Source organism: Panthera leo, chromosome B1 (genome assembly GCF_018350215.1).
Source record: "Panthera leo isolate Ple1 chromosome B1, P.leo_Ple1_pat1.1, whole genome shotgun sequence".
Taxonomy (NCBI): domain Eukaryota; kingdom Metazoa; phylum Chordata; class Mammalia; order Carnivora; family Felidae; genus Panthera; species Panthera leo.
This window is the reverse complement of record NC_056682.1, coordinates 14,496,563-14,510,532: the sequence shown is the minus strand read 5'-3', so window position 1 is coordinate 14,510,532 and position 13,970 is coordinate 14,496,563. Positions and strand designations below refer to the sequence as shown.

Below are 13,970 nucleotides of genomic sequence, written 5' to 3'. Positions count from 1 at the left end.
AAAAATAAATAAATGTTAGGGGCGCCTGGGTGGCGCAGTCGGTTAAGCGTCCGACTTCAGCCAGGTCACGATCTCGCGGTCCGTGAGTTCGAGCCCCGCGTCAGGCTCTGGGCTGATGGCTCGGAGCCTGGAGCCTGTTTCCGATTCTGTGTCTCCCTCTCTCTCTGCCCCTCCCCCGTTCATGCTCTGTCTCTCTCTGTCCCAAAAATAAATAAAAAATGTTGAAAAAAAAAAATTAAAAAAAAAAATAAAATAAATAAATGTTAAAAAAATGTTTAAATGACATATGGGTTTATCACTATACCTGGAGCCTGCTACAGTTTCTGTGTCTCTCTCTCCCTGCCCCTCCCCCACCACTTGTGCTCTGTCTCTTTCAAAAATAAATAAATGTTAAAAAAAAAAACCACTCTGATTTTAGAAGTATACATATTATGTTGAGCAAAATGTGCTGTCATGTTCGTCACGAATACTTCCCTTTTACCTCTTTAGAATACTTACAATGAAATGTTAGATATCTGAAGTCTGTCAATGTGATTTTTTAAATGCCTAGGATGTATTTAACCATTATGGCTCTAAAGAATGTCTAAGCATGTGTTTTAATAATTATATATACTCTCTGGCTATTTGTTCAGCTATACCTAAAAGCTATAAATTTAAGATGTATCTGGGGCACCTGGCTGGAGTCGGTGGAGCGTGTGACTCTTGATCTTGGGGTTGTGAGTTCAAGCCCCACATTGGCTGCAGAGATTACTTAAAAATAAAATCTTAAAAAAAAAATTTGAGATGTATCTTTCTCTGATGAGAATAAACTGAGGGTTGCTGGAAGGGTGGTGGGGGGATGAGCTAAATGGGTGATGGGCATTAAGGAGGGCACTTACTGGGGTGAGCACTGGGTGTTATATGTAAGTGACGAATCATTGGGTTCTATGCCTGAAACCAATACTACACTGTATGTTAACTAACTTGAATTAAATAAATGAATTAAAACTAAAACATGTATGTTTCTCAGCAATGAGAAGTTGGCATTTCACATTTGTGACATCAGGGTCAGGCAATATGTACATGAAATTAGGCACGGAGCATTTATTTTATAGCTCTTACCCTACCCACCAGCCTCATTATGGCAAAGATGCAATTCTACCCTGTCTACTAGCCTCAAAAGAAGTCTTGAAAAACTGTCAAGAATTTGCTTGCCATTGCAGCTGTTATTTTACTTCCATTATTTGACCCTGAAGAGAAAGTCATTCTTATTTAAGGATCCTTGAAGTAGAAAAAGACTCCCTAATTAGACTCTGATTAAATGGCAGAGAAACTACTTGTGATCAGACATTGTTTAAAATAAGTATATCCGTCTTAATCACATCAATTTATCAAGCTGCACTCATCTCTAAGCTGTACCACTTTCCATTCTGCATCTTGCTCAGCAGCAAGGTAGTCAACGCTTTTCACTTATGAAGGTAGAAAGCCAACATTCTTAAGAAAAATGGTGGTGGTGATAGTGGTGAATTCAAATCCCTATAGGGTAGGCAGAATAATGGACCGTCAGGGTAAACATGTCTTAGTGCCTGGAAGCTGTGAATATGTTACATTACATGGCAAAGGAGAATTAAGGTTGCAAATGGAATTAATAAAGTTGATCCTCTGATCACATAATCAGATGATATTAAAATAGGGAAATAATTGGGGCACCTGGTTGGCTCAGTCGGTTAAGTGTCTGACTTCAGCTCAAATCGCGATCTCACAGTTCACGAGTTTGAGCCCCGCGGCAGGCTCTGTGCTGACAGCTCAGAGCCTGGAGCCTGCTTCAGATTTTGCATCTCTCTCTCTCACACATTCTGTCTCTCTCTCTCTCAAAAATAAATTAAAAACATTAAAAAACATTTTTAATAGGGAGATTATCTGTGTGAACCTAATATCACAGGGGTCCCTATAAGTGGGAAAGAAAGGCAGAAAAAGAAGAGTAGGTGATGCCAGCGGCAGAAAAAAAGATGTGACAGCAGAAGCGGGGTGAGGGTGATGCCATTTGAGGACACGCCCCACCATTTCTAGCTTTGTAGACTGAGGAAGAGGGTCAGGAGCAAGGAACATAAGCAGCCCTTGGAAGCTGGAGAAGTCCAGCAAACAGATTCTTCCTCAGAGCCTCCAGAAGGGAACGCAGGACTGCCAACGACTTGATTTGAGCCCCCGGAGACCTGCATTGGCCTCCTAACCTACAGATTCGTGTCGTTTAAGCCAGCAAAGTTGTGGTAAATGTGTTACAGCAGCAATAGAAACTCAATATGCTGTTAATGTTATTTTAGTTTGACTGTTGTAGGTGAAGACTCAGTAGGAAAGCTTTGCTTTGATAGATGATGGCATGGATTTCCTTAAAATAAGGGATAGAATTTAAATTCTAAAAAACCACCAAAGTCTACACAAAATTCATAGATCCATTTCACAGGAACAGAGGTGATGGAGATGAACTTAGATTATTTTCCGTGTACCAGTCTTTCCCCTCTTTCTTCCTACTGACAGAGATCAAAAAGGGTCAGCAATTTTCTTTCACTGTTCTCCCAGAAGCGACATCACACTGAAATTTATGGGATGTCTGACTTCTGAAGTACGTGCTATCTTCCATGGTTTTAGAAAGTAAAACTCTTACAATCTTTGATTTATGTTAGCTCAAAGGAACAACTGAGAGAGAATTAATGGAGCAGACACACGGATCAAAGGGAAACTGAGAAAGGGTTGGTGGGCTTACATCGAATGTATAGACGCAAACTCGATAATTAAGGGACTTTATCTATCTGCAGGAGAGAACACCGAGCAGGCTCTCAGTGTTATTCCATACCTGAACTGACATAATTCTTCATCTGCCTAGTTCCTGAAGGTTTTCCCCAAGGTTTGTGAATAGAGAAAAAAATCCTTAACCCAAGTAGCCTTGCTTCACCTGATACTTGATTTTAGGCTATGGTCTCAAAATAATTCTTCTTATAGAACAATGTTTTGGGCAAAGTAACCCATGACCAAGTATGTATAAAAAGTGCCCCCCGTATGGTCGACATAACTTTAACATTCGTTCTTTAACAAGAACAGTTAAAATTTATATGCTATCCATGCTTCACAGAACAACTAATATGTATTTTAAAATTTTAAAGTATGATTTTAAAAATAAGTTTACTCATACAACAATTTCAGGGATTCCAAAAAGGTCCACCTTGTTCCACAACATCTTTCATTGTATTAAATGACATCCATCGTATTCCGTGGGAATGACGCCCCCTGGTGTTGTACAATTCAGTGGCTCTGGAGTTTCGGTCCTGATGCCTTCAGCATTTCTTATTCAAGCCCTCTTTGTTTGGATCTCTCAGATCCTGCTAAGGAGTGATGCATTCTTTGATGGCCGTTGGGATAAACAAGGCATCCTCACTAAATGAAAACTGTCATTACTGCAGCCTCATTTCTGACAGTTGAAGTTCATGCTATAGACCAGAGATCAGGACCCACGTGTCTCAAACACCTGCTTTCCTTCTTCACCCTTCTCCTCCTCAAAATCTACCCAGGCTAGAATGAGTGGATTTAACTTCCTTGCTATTCCCTAAAGTCATATTATCCTCTCCTTCCTTATAGGAACTATAACAGCAGAATGAATGCTAGAGAATGTGAATTGCAAGGGAAAAGGAACAAATATTTTCAAAATAGTATCCTTATTTTACCTATGTCATATTTCTCTTGACTGCATTGAATATTTTGAAATGAAAAACAAGGACAGAAGACACACATACTTTACCCCATATTGGTTTCCCAACTGCAGGTTATTGAGTGTATTTGAGAATCCCCACATTGAGTATGGCCCACTATCCGTACACACAGGTAAGATAAACTAGAAATGCTTCCACGGACCTCTTTTTTCATTTCGTGAAAACCATTTTTCTTTAGCCAGTGTCCAAAAAAAAAAAAAATAATAATAATAATATACACATGGTGAAGAGTAATGAGACAGGATTCATGACAATTTGCCTCAACCACTGGTTACATCACTGATTACACCATTGCCTCTGTAAATTGTCCCTTTGATTGCCTCTGTAGATTGCCTCTACAAATAAAATTTATAGGAAATATTAGGAAATGATTATTTCAGATACATACTTGAGCAGTTTCCTTTAATATTTACTTCTTTGGAAGCTTCCTAGTTTAAATGGTCAAATAAAATTTCTTAAATTTTCCTCAAAGTATGATTACACTTACTATTTTCCGGAACACAGGAAACAAATGTCATGGGACAGCGTGTCTCATTGGTATTCACAGTCACTGCCCCAAATTGGAACTAAGTCATCATTTAGTCTTCTGTAAGGATACTGGATTTGAGTCCCTGCTTCACCAGACACTAGTTCTGTTATTTGAGGGAAACAATTCAAAATGGTGATTAATTTTCTCATTTGTAACATAGGATCAACAATACCAACCCACCCCATTGGGTTCAGGGAGGCTCAAATAAAACATAGGTAGGGGCACCTGGCTGGCTCAGTCAGCATAGCATGTGATTCTTGATCTTGGGGTCTGGAGTGCAAGCCCCTCATTGGGTATAGGGCTCACTTTAAAAAAACAAACAACAAACATAGGTAAACCAACAACACATCGTAGGCACCAAATAAATGGTAGCTATTCACATGGGAGTTCTCGCAGTGGCGACAGTTTTACTTTTTGAGCTAGGTAATGTTATATGGGTATTCAATTAATTATTATTGGACTTTACGGACTTCTGCAATTATATTTCATAATAAAAATGTAAGAAATTAAGTGATAGCTATTTTTAGCATTAGTTAAATGTTAACTTATGTGACGGTCCCTTAAGCCTTACCTGAGTCCCTACTAACTATAAATTCTATATGGTAGATTACTTAAAAACAGATTAGTTTCTTTTTGTAGTAAGCTAGTGACTTTCTAATACCTGTTGCAGAAGGAAGCTTGTCTACACTGGGTCCCATGGTTGTTAAACCCCCTTCTGCTCATGGTCCAAAGAGGTTCTGCAGGAATTAAGGAAGAAACTCAATGGTGGCCACTCTCATTGAACTATCGTCCTGCTCCTGTCTTATACACCCAGGGCTCCCAGTTTTCTCTGAGGATATATGGCTCAAGTTTGAACACTAATTACATGTTCAGGAGTTTTATCATTTCAGAGTGTCCAAGCCCTGGTAAACTGATTTACATGACAACAGTCATAAGAAAAACACTAGGTGATTCTTACCATTTTGGCCTATCTTTATATTCCTTTTCATGCTATATACACTCCACTTCTGTATAATGGTTTTATAGTTCAGTGTATTTACTGTTTATTTTGAGCTAGTTTGGTTGCCTCCTTAATGACTGCCAAGGAGGATTCTGATTCTACTCATAAAAATTTCTAAATCACAGAAGGTATTTGATTGCTTCCTGTTAAGTACTGATATACGTAATCTCTAGTGTTTCTTTTTCTTTTTTTTTTAATTTTTAATGTTTATTTTTGAGAGAGAGAGAGAGAGAGATACCGGGAGGGAGGCAGAGAGAGAGAGGGTGACACAGAATCCCAAGCAGGCTCCAGGCCCTGAGTTGTCAGCACAAAGGCCAATGCGGGGCTCAAGCCCATGAACCACAAGATCAAGACCCGAGCCAAAGTCAGACACTTAACCACTGAGCCACTCAGGAGCCCCTGTAATTTCTAGTTTTTAAAAGAATGTCCAGTATGTAATCCTTCCTTTTCAGTATTACTTTTTTTCCCCCTTTCCAAGTTAGTCAACTTATTTTTGGAACTTTGCCCACTCACTACTCTTTTCTTTCTTTTTTTTTTTTTTTTTTTGCTCTATAAACAGCAAAACAACAGATAGAACTTTAAAAATTAATGTTCATTTGCAGATAATAATCCTTCTTCAGTCTCTTTTTGTTTAAATGATAAAAAGCTACAAAGAGTATTTCTATTCATCAACTACATTATTTTTCAAAAGTCATGGCTAAAATTGATACGAAGAGATTTGCCAGTGAAGTGAGTCAATGTAGGACTTTAGCACAATTTTTGAGGAAAAAGCTTACAAGCTTCCCTTAAACTACAACACAGTTGTAGGACTGCTCTGGTTCCCAGTTGATGCTTTGGTTACCTTCTCACTGCCATTACTCAGGGATCTAAACAGCAAGGAGAATTCTGTCCCCCCAAAAAAGCTGCCCTTGGTAGGAAAAACGATGGTCCTTCTTTCACACATAATTCAAATTGGAGTAGGCTTTTTATACATACATACAAATACAAATGTATATAAATATGTACATAATACATATAAAAAGCCTTGGAATTACACACCTTTATGACAATTACAATAGCCAATGGAAGCAGTGGCAGGCCCCAAGAATTTGGGTTAAAAATTCACATCACTATTCTTCAAAGTCAACTAACTTTACTGTTAAAAAAAAAGAAAAAAATCCTGCTTTTAATACCGTTAAGAAAAACCAGTTTTAGAATATCATCTCACCGCAGTGATTTAAAAATGAAATTCACTATTTCCCATCTTGATAATTTTATTCACTCAACTAGACTGCAAATTATTTTAAGGTTGTTTTTTTTTTTTTAATGTCAGTTGAACCCATATGGGACTAATTCCCTAGTTGAGAATATTCAAGACATGTTAAATACCAAGGAGAAGGATTAATAAGCAGAAGAGCTATTGATGTGACTCATTCCAAGGAAATGAAGGCTTTGAAAAGATGTTGTCACTTAATAAAACTGGTAGAAAACTGCAATCTGGGAGTTTCAGAAATCTTAGCATTTAGAGAAATGAGAATTATTAAGACAACATAGTAAGAGCTTGTGTTCTGCAGACAGATACAGGCTTGAATTCATTCTTTGGCCAAATTACTTTGTTTCATCTGAAATACGGGCCAAATAAGAGTAATTACTCATAAGGTTGAGGGAAGGAGTATACATAAATAAGCAAATAAACTATCGTATAGTGCATTTTAAGTGTATTATCTCCTTTAACCCTCATAGTTCGAGGGCCATTTGTCTTATTCTACAGATGAAGTTAGAAGGCAGAATTCCCAAAGGGAGACAAGTTTCTATCTCAAGAATTACAGATTCCTACCAAAGCTTGTTTTCTTCTCAAACTATCGTAAAATCTGTTTCTCTATCTGGGATTCTTTACATTTTGATTAAGAGCATTTTATAAGCTGTTAATAAGGCTATAGCAAATGTTTATAAATTAATGCTTTTATAAGAAGCAGCTTTCTCCAAGTCTACTATATCAAAAGGTTAGTATAACTTAAAATATTTTCAATATTCTTTATATTAACTTGAAACAAGCCAATTTAGGAAATACCAAACCACCTAACTAGACACATTACAGAAATTTATTTATCCTTTGTAATATTTGGCTTTTCTAGCAAATCATTGTCCCACAAAATACACACTCCAAGACTGAGGAAAGTCGAGTAATTAGAAGTACTTTCCTAACGCTCAGGTTACTGCTTCTCACAACATATGAAGGCAACCTATTTACAGAATATGGACTTTGGTATCTAATTTTATATCCTCAATGTCGTCATTTTTTAAAATTTATTTATTTTAAAAAAAAATTTTTTTTTTTCAACGTTTTTTATTTATTTTTGGGACAGAGAGAGACAGAGCATGAATGGGGGAGGGGCAGAGAGAGAGGGAGACACAGAATCGGAAACAGGCTCCAGGCTCTGAGCCATCAGCCCAGAGCCCGACGGGGGGCTCGAACTCACGGACCGCAAGATAGTGACCTGGCTGAAGTCGGACGCTTAACCGACTGCACCACCCAGGCGCCCCATCAATGTCGTCATTTTTAAAGATTATCTGGTAAAGCGAAAGGTGATCATTTCGAATGTGTAAGTACCCTTGTCTATTTCTAGAATAGAAAATAGAAATAACTTCTTCATCCTTAAAATGATGCTACTTATGTTCAATTTTCCCACTCCAATATAACAGGCACATAAAAGGTCATTTCTTGATTTTTCTCAGGACATTATTACCACTACTGCTCAAAGTGCAGCAGCTAGATAGAAGGCCAGAAAGAGAACAACTTGGGCCAGAGTTTGAAGAAAAATGAAAGAGAACACACAATAGAGTAATACAATCAGAATCATGTCAGGCACAGGATTCCATTTCATTACTAACAAATGTCATGCAACTGGACGAGCTCGGTAGAGCTCAGCATGGCTCTCCATTGTTCCCAGTATTCTTCTAGATTTGTTAAAAAAAAAAAAACAAAACACAAAAAACCATCTAGTTCTAGATTTGCAAACTGTATTTTCTCTATCCATAAAAAGCTGCATATCAGCTATGAAAAATAACCCGGCTGTAACTTATAATGACTAGTAGTGGGAAGCCCATTTGCAGGAATTGGTTCTTAGAGGGGGGGGAAAAAAAACACGACTTCTTGAAAAGGTAAAATAGCTTAAAGCATTTAATATCTAAACAAATCAATCTGTTAATAGTAGTCACAAAATATGCTTAATATAGAAACCCACATTTATGTCTTTAAGAAAAAGTGTAAATTGTATTTTACCTCAAACATAAATTAACCCACTTAAAGAATCTGCAGCGGTCAAAATCATGGTGAATTTTAAACAACTTCAGAATAAAATAACCTTAAGTACTTTATACTGCTTTATATCTAAAAAATGCTTACAACTTCTCATAAAAATAGTCTGAGGCAACTATTTTTTCTTTTATTCTTTAACGAGACATGTTCGGTATCATGGGCAACATTCTTAAAACCTTAAGCTTCACAGACTTTCAAACATTCAAATACTATGGTCCCCTTTTCTTTGATGTGGAGGTTTATTCAGCTGGGGGTGGGGAAAGCGTGGTAGACAACTTAATACATTTTCACCAAATTGAAAGTAGTACAAAAGTTTTAAGATTCTACAGAACTACACATCGTACCTAACGGATCATTAAAAATAGAAGACAGTATTTTCTTCAGCAAATAAAACAGCATACTGGTATGCTGTTAACGCATACTTCTTAACATGTACTGTCATTCATAAATTATTTACAACTTCTACTGTGCGAAGAGAACTAGAATGTAAATTTTCTGCAAAACTGGAAAAAAGCAATACAAAATTTGTGAAAGCCTGTGTTTCATATTATACAAAAGTAAGCCAGTTTTTCTCTTCAAATACCAGACATCATCTGCAGTGGTATTTGGGGCAAATTATAGTAATTCTTGAGGATGTTTTAATGCTGGAGGTAAGTTTACAGGCCTTGACTCTTCATCAAGGAGGACCAGGTCTTCTATTTCACTGCCTCTGTATTTCCTTTTACAGATCTTTACCACTACTTTCTTCTTGAGAAATAACTTCAGTGCTTCTCTTGATGCAACAGCTTTTGCATTCTCTTTGCTTTTTCCACAGCCGGTGCCCAAATACACAGACTTGCACCTCAATTCACAGACAATGCTTTCTTGAGAGCTTTTGTTTTGAGGCAGATCTGCCAGTTCTTTTAGCGGAACAAAAAACACATCCAGTGTGGCCTTCAGAGCCTCTATAGCCGCATTTAGGAGCTCTCCGTGATTCACGTTGGGACTAAAGCCGCCAACGGCCACCAGCTTCCACGCCACCGTTTTATACAGTCTATTGAAAAAAGGTTGTTTCTGCTTCACATCTTCATTAGTTAACTTGCAACAAGAGAATTTAACAGAACTCTCGCTGGACTGCGAAGTACTTTTGGAAGGCAACTGTGATGTGCTCGTCTGAGAACTAATCTTAGAGGCCAGCTGGGACACACCTGCTAAGGAAGGGCTTTTGGAAACTAGAGATCCACTGGTTTGGGAGCTGCTTTTGGAAGCTAACAGCGACGCGGCTACCTGCGACGTGCTTTTGGAAGTCAGCAGCGATGCAGGTGTGGATGTGCTGCTTTTGGGAGTGAGCAAGGATATGCCTGATGAGGAACTATTTTTAGAAGCAGAGGAGGAAACACTTGCCTCTGAACTAGTTTTGGAAGTTAACCCACCTGAAGCTGTCTCTGAACTAGGTTTAGAAGACAACAGTGGCAACTCTCCTTCTGGGCTTCCGGAGGAGCCCAACAAGGGCACCTCGATCTCTGAGATGCTTTGAGAAGCCGAGACTGAAGAGCCTTCCAAAGCACTCTTTTTAGGTGATCCACTCTGTTGTCTGGAATCAGCAGACTGGGTCACATGACTATTCACACTGGATTTCAACAACGAAGAAACAAACGAGGCTGAACCATGTTTATCTGGAGCTTCTGACTCAGAAGCCTTTCCAGACCCTGCCACTGGTACCTGAGAGGGAACGCCGCTACTACTTTGGCTGGAAAGAGACCGATCTCCATCACTTGTAGAGCTATTCTGACTCGAGGTGCCAGAGCTTCGAGTGGAGTTTCCGCTGCTCTCTGATTTGGTGGATGACCCTGCACATGTCGAGCTGTTTTCCTGCTGGGCTGATGCACGTTCTGTTTTGGCAGAAATTTTTGCATGATCCTGCTCAACCGTGGAATTGTTTTTCCCTTCCATGATTCGTTTTTTCGCCGGCTCTTCTACCCCTTCTAAAAAGAAGGAAAACACATATGTGACTAAGTCTAGCTCATACAGATCAGCTGGAAGTTTACAAGACAGATACTTGTTAAAATAAAGGCACAAGGCGAACATATTTCAGGGCTTGCAGTTTCTTTAAAAAAGTGTGGAATAACTTCGTTAATTTCTCAAAACAGTGTCGAATAACATCATTAACTTCTACTATTAAAAAATCAACAGCACAGACAACATATGACACTTGAAAATCTAAAGCAGTCAAAGGAAACTATCCAAAACCAGGGCCTAAAACACACAAACACAGGATTTAGGTTTAACATTCCAACTTGATTAATAACAGTGTATAAATTCTAGCTTGTTAAAAAAAATTAGTAATAACAGTAAATCCTAATTACATCAAACTTATGTTCTAAACTCCTATGTATGTTCACATCTATGATCTGCTAACCATTGCTACTCGATATCCCTCTTTTCTTCACCTTGGCAACCAGTTCGTCTCTTGTGGTATGGATTGGAGCACCTGTCACTTTGATGCCTTCAGCCATACTAAGTATTTTATCCATAACTTTTTGTGGGTACCTGAAAAAAGAAAAAGGCACTTTTAAAAAAAGTGTTTCCCCCCAGCTACTCCTGCTGCTGTGCAAAAACAGGCCACAGGAACGGCATTTCCTGGTCGTAATCAAGAAAGTGTACCAACCGCCAGGAACTTTCGGTTTCCTGGAACCCCAGAAACAAATGCCCCGGATCCTGGGAGGCGGGGTCCTTGCTCACCAACCCTTAAACTTCAGTGTCCATCCACGAGAGCGATGTCAACCAACGACCCTACCAGCAGCCCCCCACCCACCGCGGGGGGGGGGGGGGGGGCGGGGACGGCAGGCTGTTAATCACGTCGGCTGCTGGCTGAGACGCCCTTCTCCCCCTTAAAGGGCGGCCAGTCCCGCAGATTCCCGCGCTTCCCAACTTCCCCCTCCCCGCTGAGGCTCCGGGCCCCAGCCCGGGGGCGGCAGACAAAACGGGGAGAGCCGGTCGGAGACTCTTCCTCACTCACCGGCACCCGAGGAAGACGTGGTTCGCCCAGGCCATGGAAAAGGAGATGAGCTGCTGCAGCTGCCGATTGCGGGTCCCGCTCTCGGCGTCCGCAGCTTCCTCCGTGTTGGCGGCGGCAGCGCCGCCAGTCGGGGCCAGGTCCCCGGCGTTGCGGAGCAGAAACTCCCGGCGGTGGCGCCAGTGTTTGTCAGTCTCGCCGTCGCAGCGCAGCGCCTCCACCCAGGCGGCCACCCGCGGGTTCTGGCTCAGGTACTCCGACACCTCCTGCGCCATGTTGGGCCTGCGGGTCGCGGAGGCCGCGAGCGGACGCTGCACCGGGAAAGAGGCGGGGTGCGCGGGGGCGAGCGGCCCTGTCACTGCGGCCTGCACCGGCGGCCCTCCGGAGAACGCCCCTCGGGAGGCCGAGACGCCAAACAACAGCGCCCGGAGCAGCCGAACCGCCCACTTCCGCCCGCCGCCGGCTCCTTCCCTTTTATAACCTCGCCGCCGCCGAGCGCCCGCGCGTCCTTCCGGCGCGAGCCGGCTCTCCCAGGACGCTTTGCGGCGCCCGAGCTGCCGCGCCGCGGCCCGGCCGGGAGGCGGAGGGGCGCCCGCGGGGGCGCGGGGGGAGGCAGGGGGGCGAGCGCTCGCGCCTCCCGCCCCGCGAGGGCGGGCCGCCAGTGGCTTCCCCCGGGGCGTCCCGGTCTCCGGCGCCAACGCTTGCGTCCCGGCTCGGCTTTGTGACGCCGCGCGCGCTCCCGCCGTCTCCCTCCCTCCGGCGCGGGGCGTGGAGGCGGGGGAGGCCGGGCGGCGGAGAGGGTGGGGGCCGGGCCGGGCCGGGGCAGGTCCTCGCGTGCCGCCGCGTCCTCGCAGACCCCGAGCCGCCGGTCGGGCGCGCGGGGTGCGCGTCTCCGCCCGAAGACGCTTGTTTGGAGGGGGGGCCGAGGTGAACAAAAGCCCGCCTCCATCTTTTTGATCTTGTCAGAAAACAGCTTCCAGCGCTGTTTTGAATGTAGACGAGCGAAGCATTGGGAGGCCGTCCTGGACGCGGGGCTTTTAGGAATGTGAAATAGTCACCATGTTAAATAGTAATGATGATGATAGTGAAGTCAGACGATTAATCCAGATCGCTGTCGCACGCGGAGTCCGAAACTCGCCCTTGCCCCGCAGGGTTGGGTTAGGTTTCCGCAGCGCAACCCGGGCGGTGCGGGCTTCCTCTCGCGTTGGGTTTTGGTCATAACTGTGCCGAGGACGGTCGTAGTATTTCCTTAAAGGAACAAACGAACCCCCAGCTGGACAAATAGCCAGGAGGCGGCATGGAAAATGCCCGTTTCTCTCTGTCGCCCCGAACCTTTCCCCTTTAGAGCCTCTTCCCCCTTGCATTTCTTTTCTACTTTATACCGTCCACACTTTGCACTTTTACTTCCGACTTGCTTATTGTTAACGCTTCCAAGTTCAGGTTTATGTGCCTTCAAGATGAATACACTTTGATAAGTGAAAATAAGTCCTATGTAATAATGATACATTACGAAGTAAAAAGAAATTTCCCTCTCACTAAATGTGGACTTTGATTCAAAAACGCTTGAATCAGAAAAACCCAGCCGAAAAAGTGACTTAAACTGGATAAGATTTTTTTTTTTTCCTTAAGTTTTATTTATTTAATCTCTTCACCCAAGGTGGGGCTTGAACTCAGGACTCTGGAGATCAAGAGTTGCATGCTCTTCTAACTGAAACAGCCAGGCGCCCCTAGATAAGATTTTTTTTTTTGTTTTTTTTTTTTAACGTTTGTATACATGCTGAAACCATCAACATCCAACTCACATGAAAAGCATACTGCCCGCTTTCCTGCCGTACCAAATGAAACCGGAAAGGCAGAGACACAAAAGAGTTTTGAAGCCTGAGATTTTGCTTCTCATTTTGCTCTTTTTCTCCTTTTCACTGCGAATTTCTGAAACTTGAGAGAGATGAAAAGCTGCAGAAATCTGGCAGTTTAAAAGACGAGAAGTTTTACCGTTTTTGCTTTCGTGAATTAGTTGGCATGGGGAAGACAGCAGGTAAAAGAAGCCATGATTACATACCTAGGTCATATGTGTGCATTTTAAGCCAACAATTTCCCCACTAATTTTCTTGTTGCCGTGTAGCCCTCTACCTATTTGTTTCATTGCCTTGAAGGGAGAACAAGTGCCTGAATTCCGATATGATTTGTTTTAAGTTGTAATAAAAGCAATGTGGTCTGAAAGCCACTTTTCGAGAGCCAGGGGCTTGGCAGAAAAGCTACGTGTATTTTTCTTTTTCATTTTTATTTATTTTTTTTTTAATTTTTTTTTTCAACGTTTATTTTATTTTTGGGACAGAGAGAGACAGAGCATGAACGGGGGAGGGACAGAGAGAGAGGGAGACACAGAATCGGAAACAGGCTCCAGGCTC

The 13,970-nt window shown here is 42.0% G+C and overlaps 1 protein-coding gene across 2 annotated transcripts; it reads right to left on the bottom strand.

Annotated features, from left to right (window-relative positions):
* Positions 1 to 8,672: 8,672 nt before the first annotated feature.
* On the bottom strand, positions 8,673 to 12,164 carry LOC122217360 (CDKN2A interacting protein). Of its 2 annotated transcripts, none has more exons than XM_042934241.1 (3): positions 11,566 to 12,159; positions 10,966 to 11,096; positions 8,673 to 10,531 (listed from the first exon to the last, which is right to left on the bottom strand). In XM_042934241.1, the coding sequence occupies exons 1-3, from the start codon at positions 11,835 to 11,837 to the stop codon at positions 9,183 to 9,185; spliced, it is 1,752 nt and encodes a 583-aa protein (XP_042790175.1). In that variant the 5' UTR covers positions 11,838 to 12,159; the 3' UTR covers positions 8,673 to 9,182. The 2 variants fall into 2 exon arrangements, with proteins under 2 accessions (XP_042790175.1, XP_042790176.1); XM_042934242.1 differs by having other exon boundaries at positions 10,438 to 10,531; positions 10,997 to 11,096; positions 11,566 to 12,164.
* Positions 12,165 to 13,970: the final 1,806 nt, after the last annotated feature.

What these genes read in the sequence shown, in the direction of transcription:
- LOC122217360 (XM_042934241.1), bottom strand. Translation starts at nt 11,837, where the DNA reads ATGGCGCAGGAGGTGTCGGAGTACCTGAGCCAGAACCCGCGGGTGGCC. An exon ending in CACGTCTTCCTCGGGTGCCG is followed by an intron (nt 11,097 to 11,565) that starts GTGAGTGAGGAA and finishes TTCTTTTTTCAG; the next exon opens with GTACCCACAAAAAGTTATGG. An exon ending in AGGGATATCGAGTAGCAATG is followed by an intron (nt 10,532 to 10,965) that starts GTTAGCAGATCA and finishes CCTTCTTTTTAG; the next exon opens with AAGGGGTAGAAGAGCCGGCG.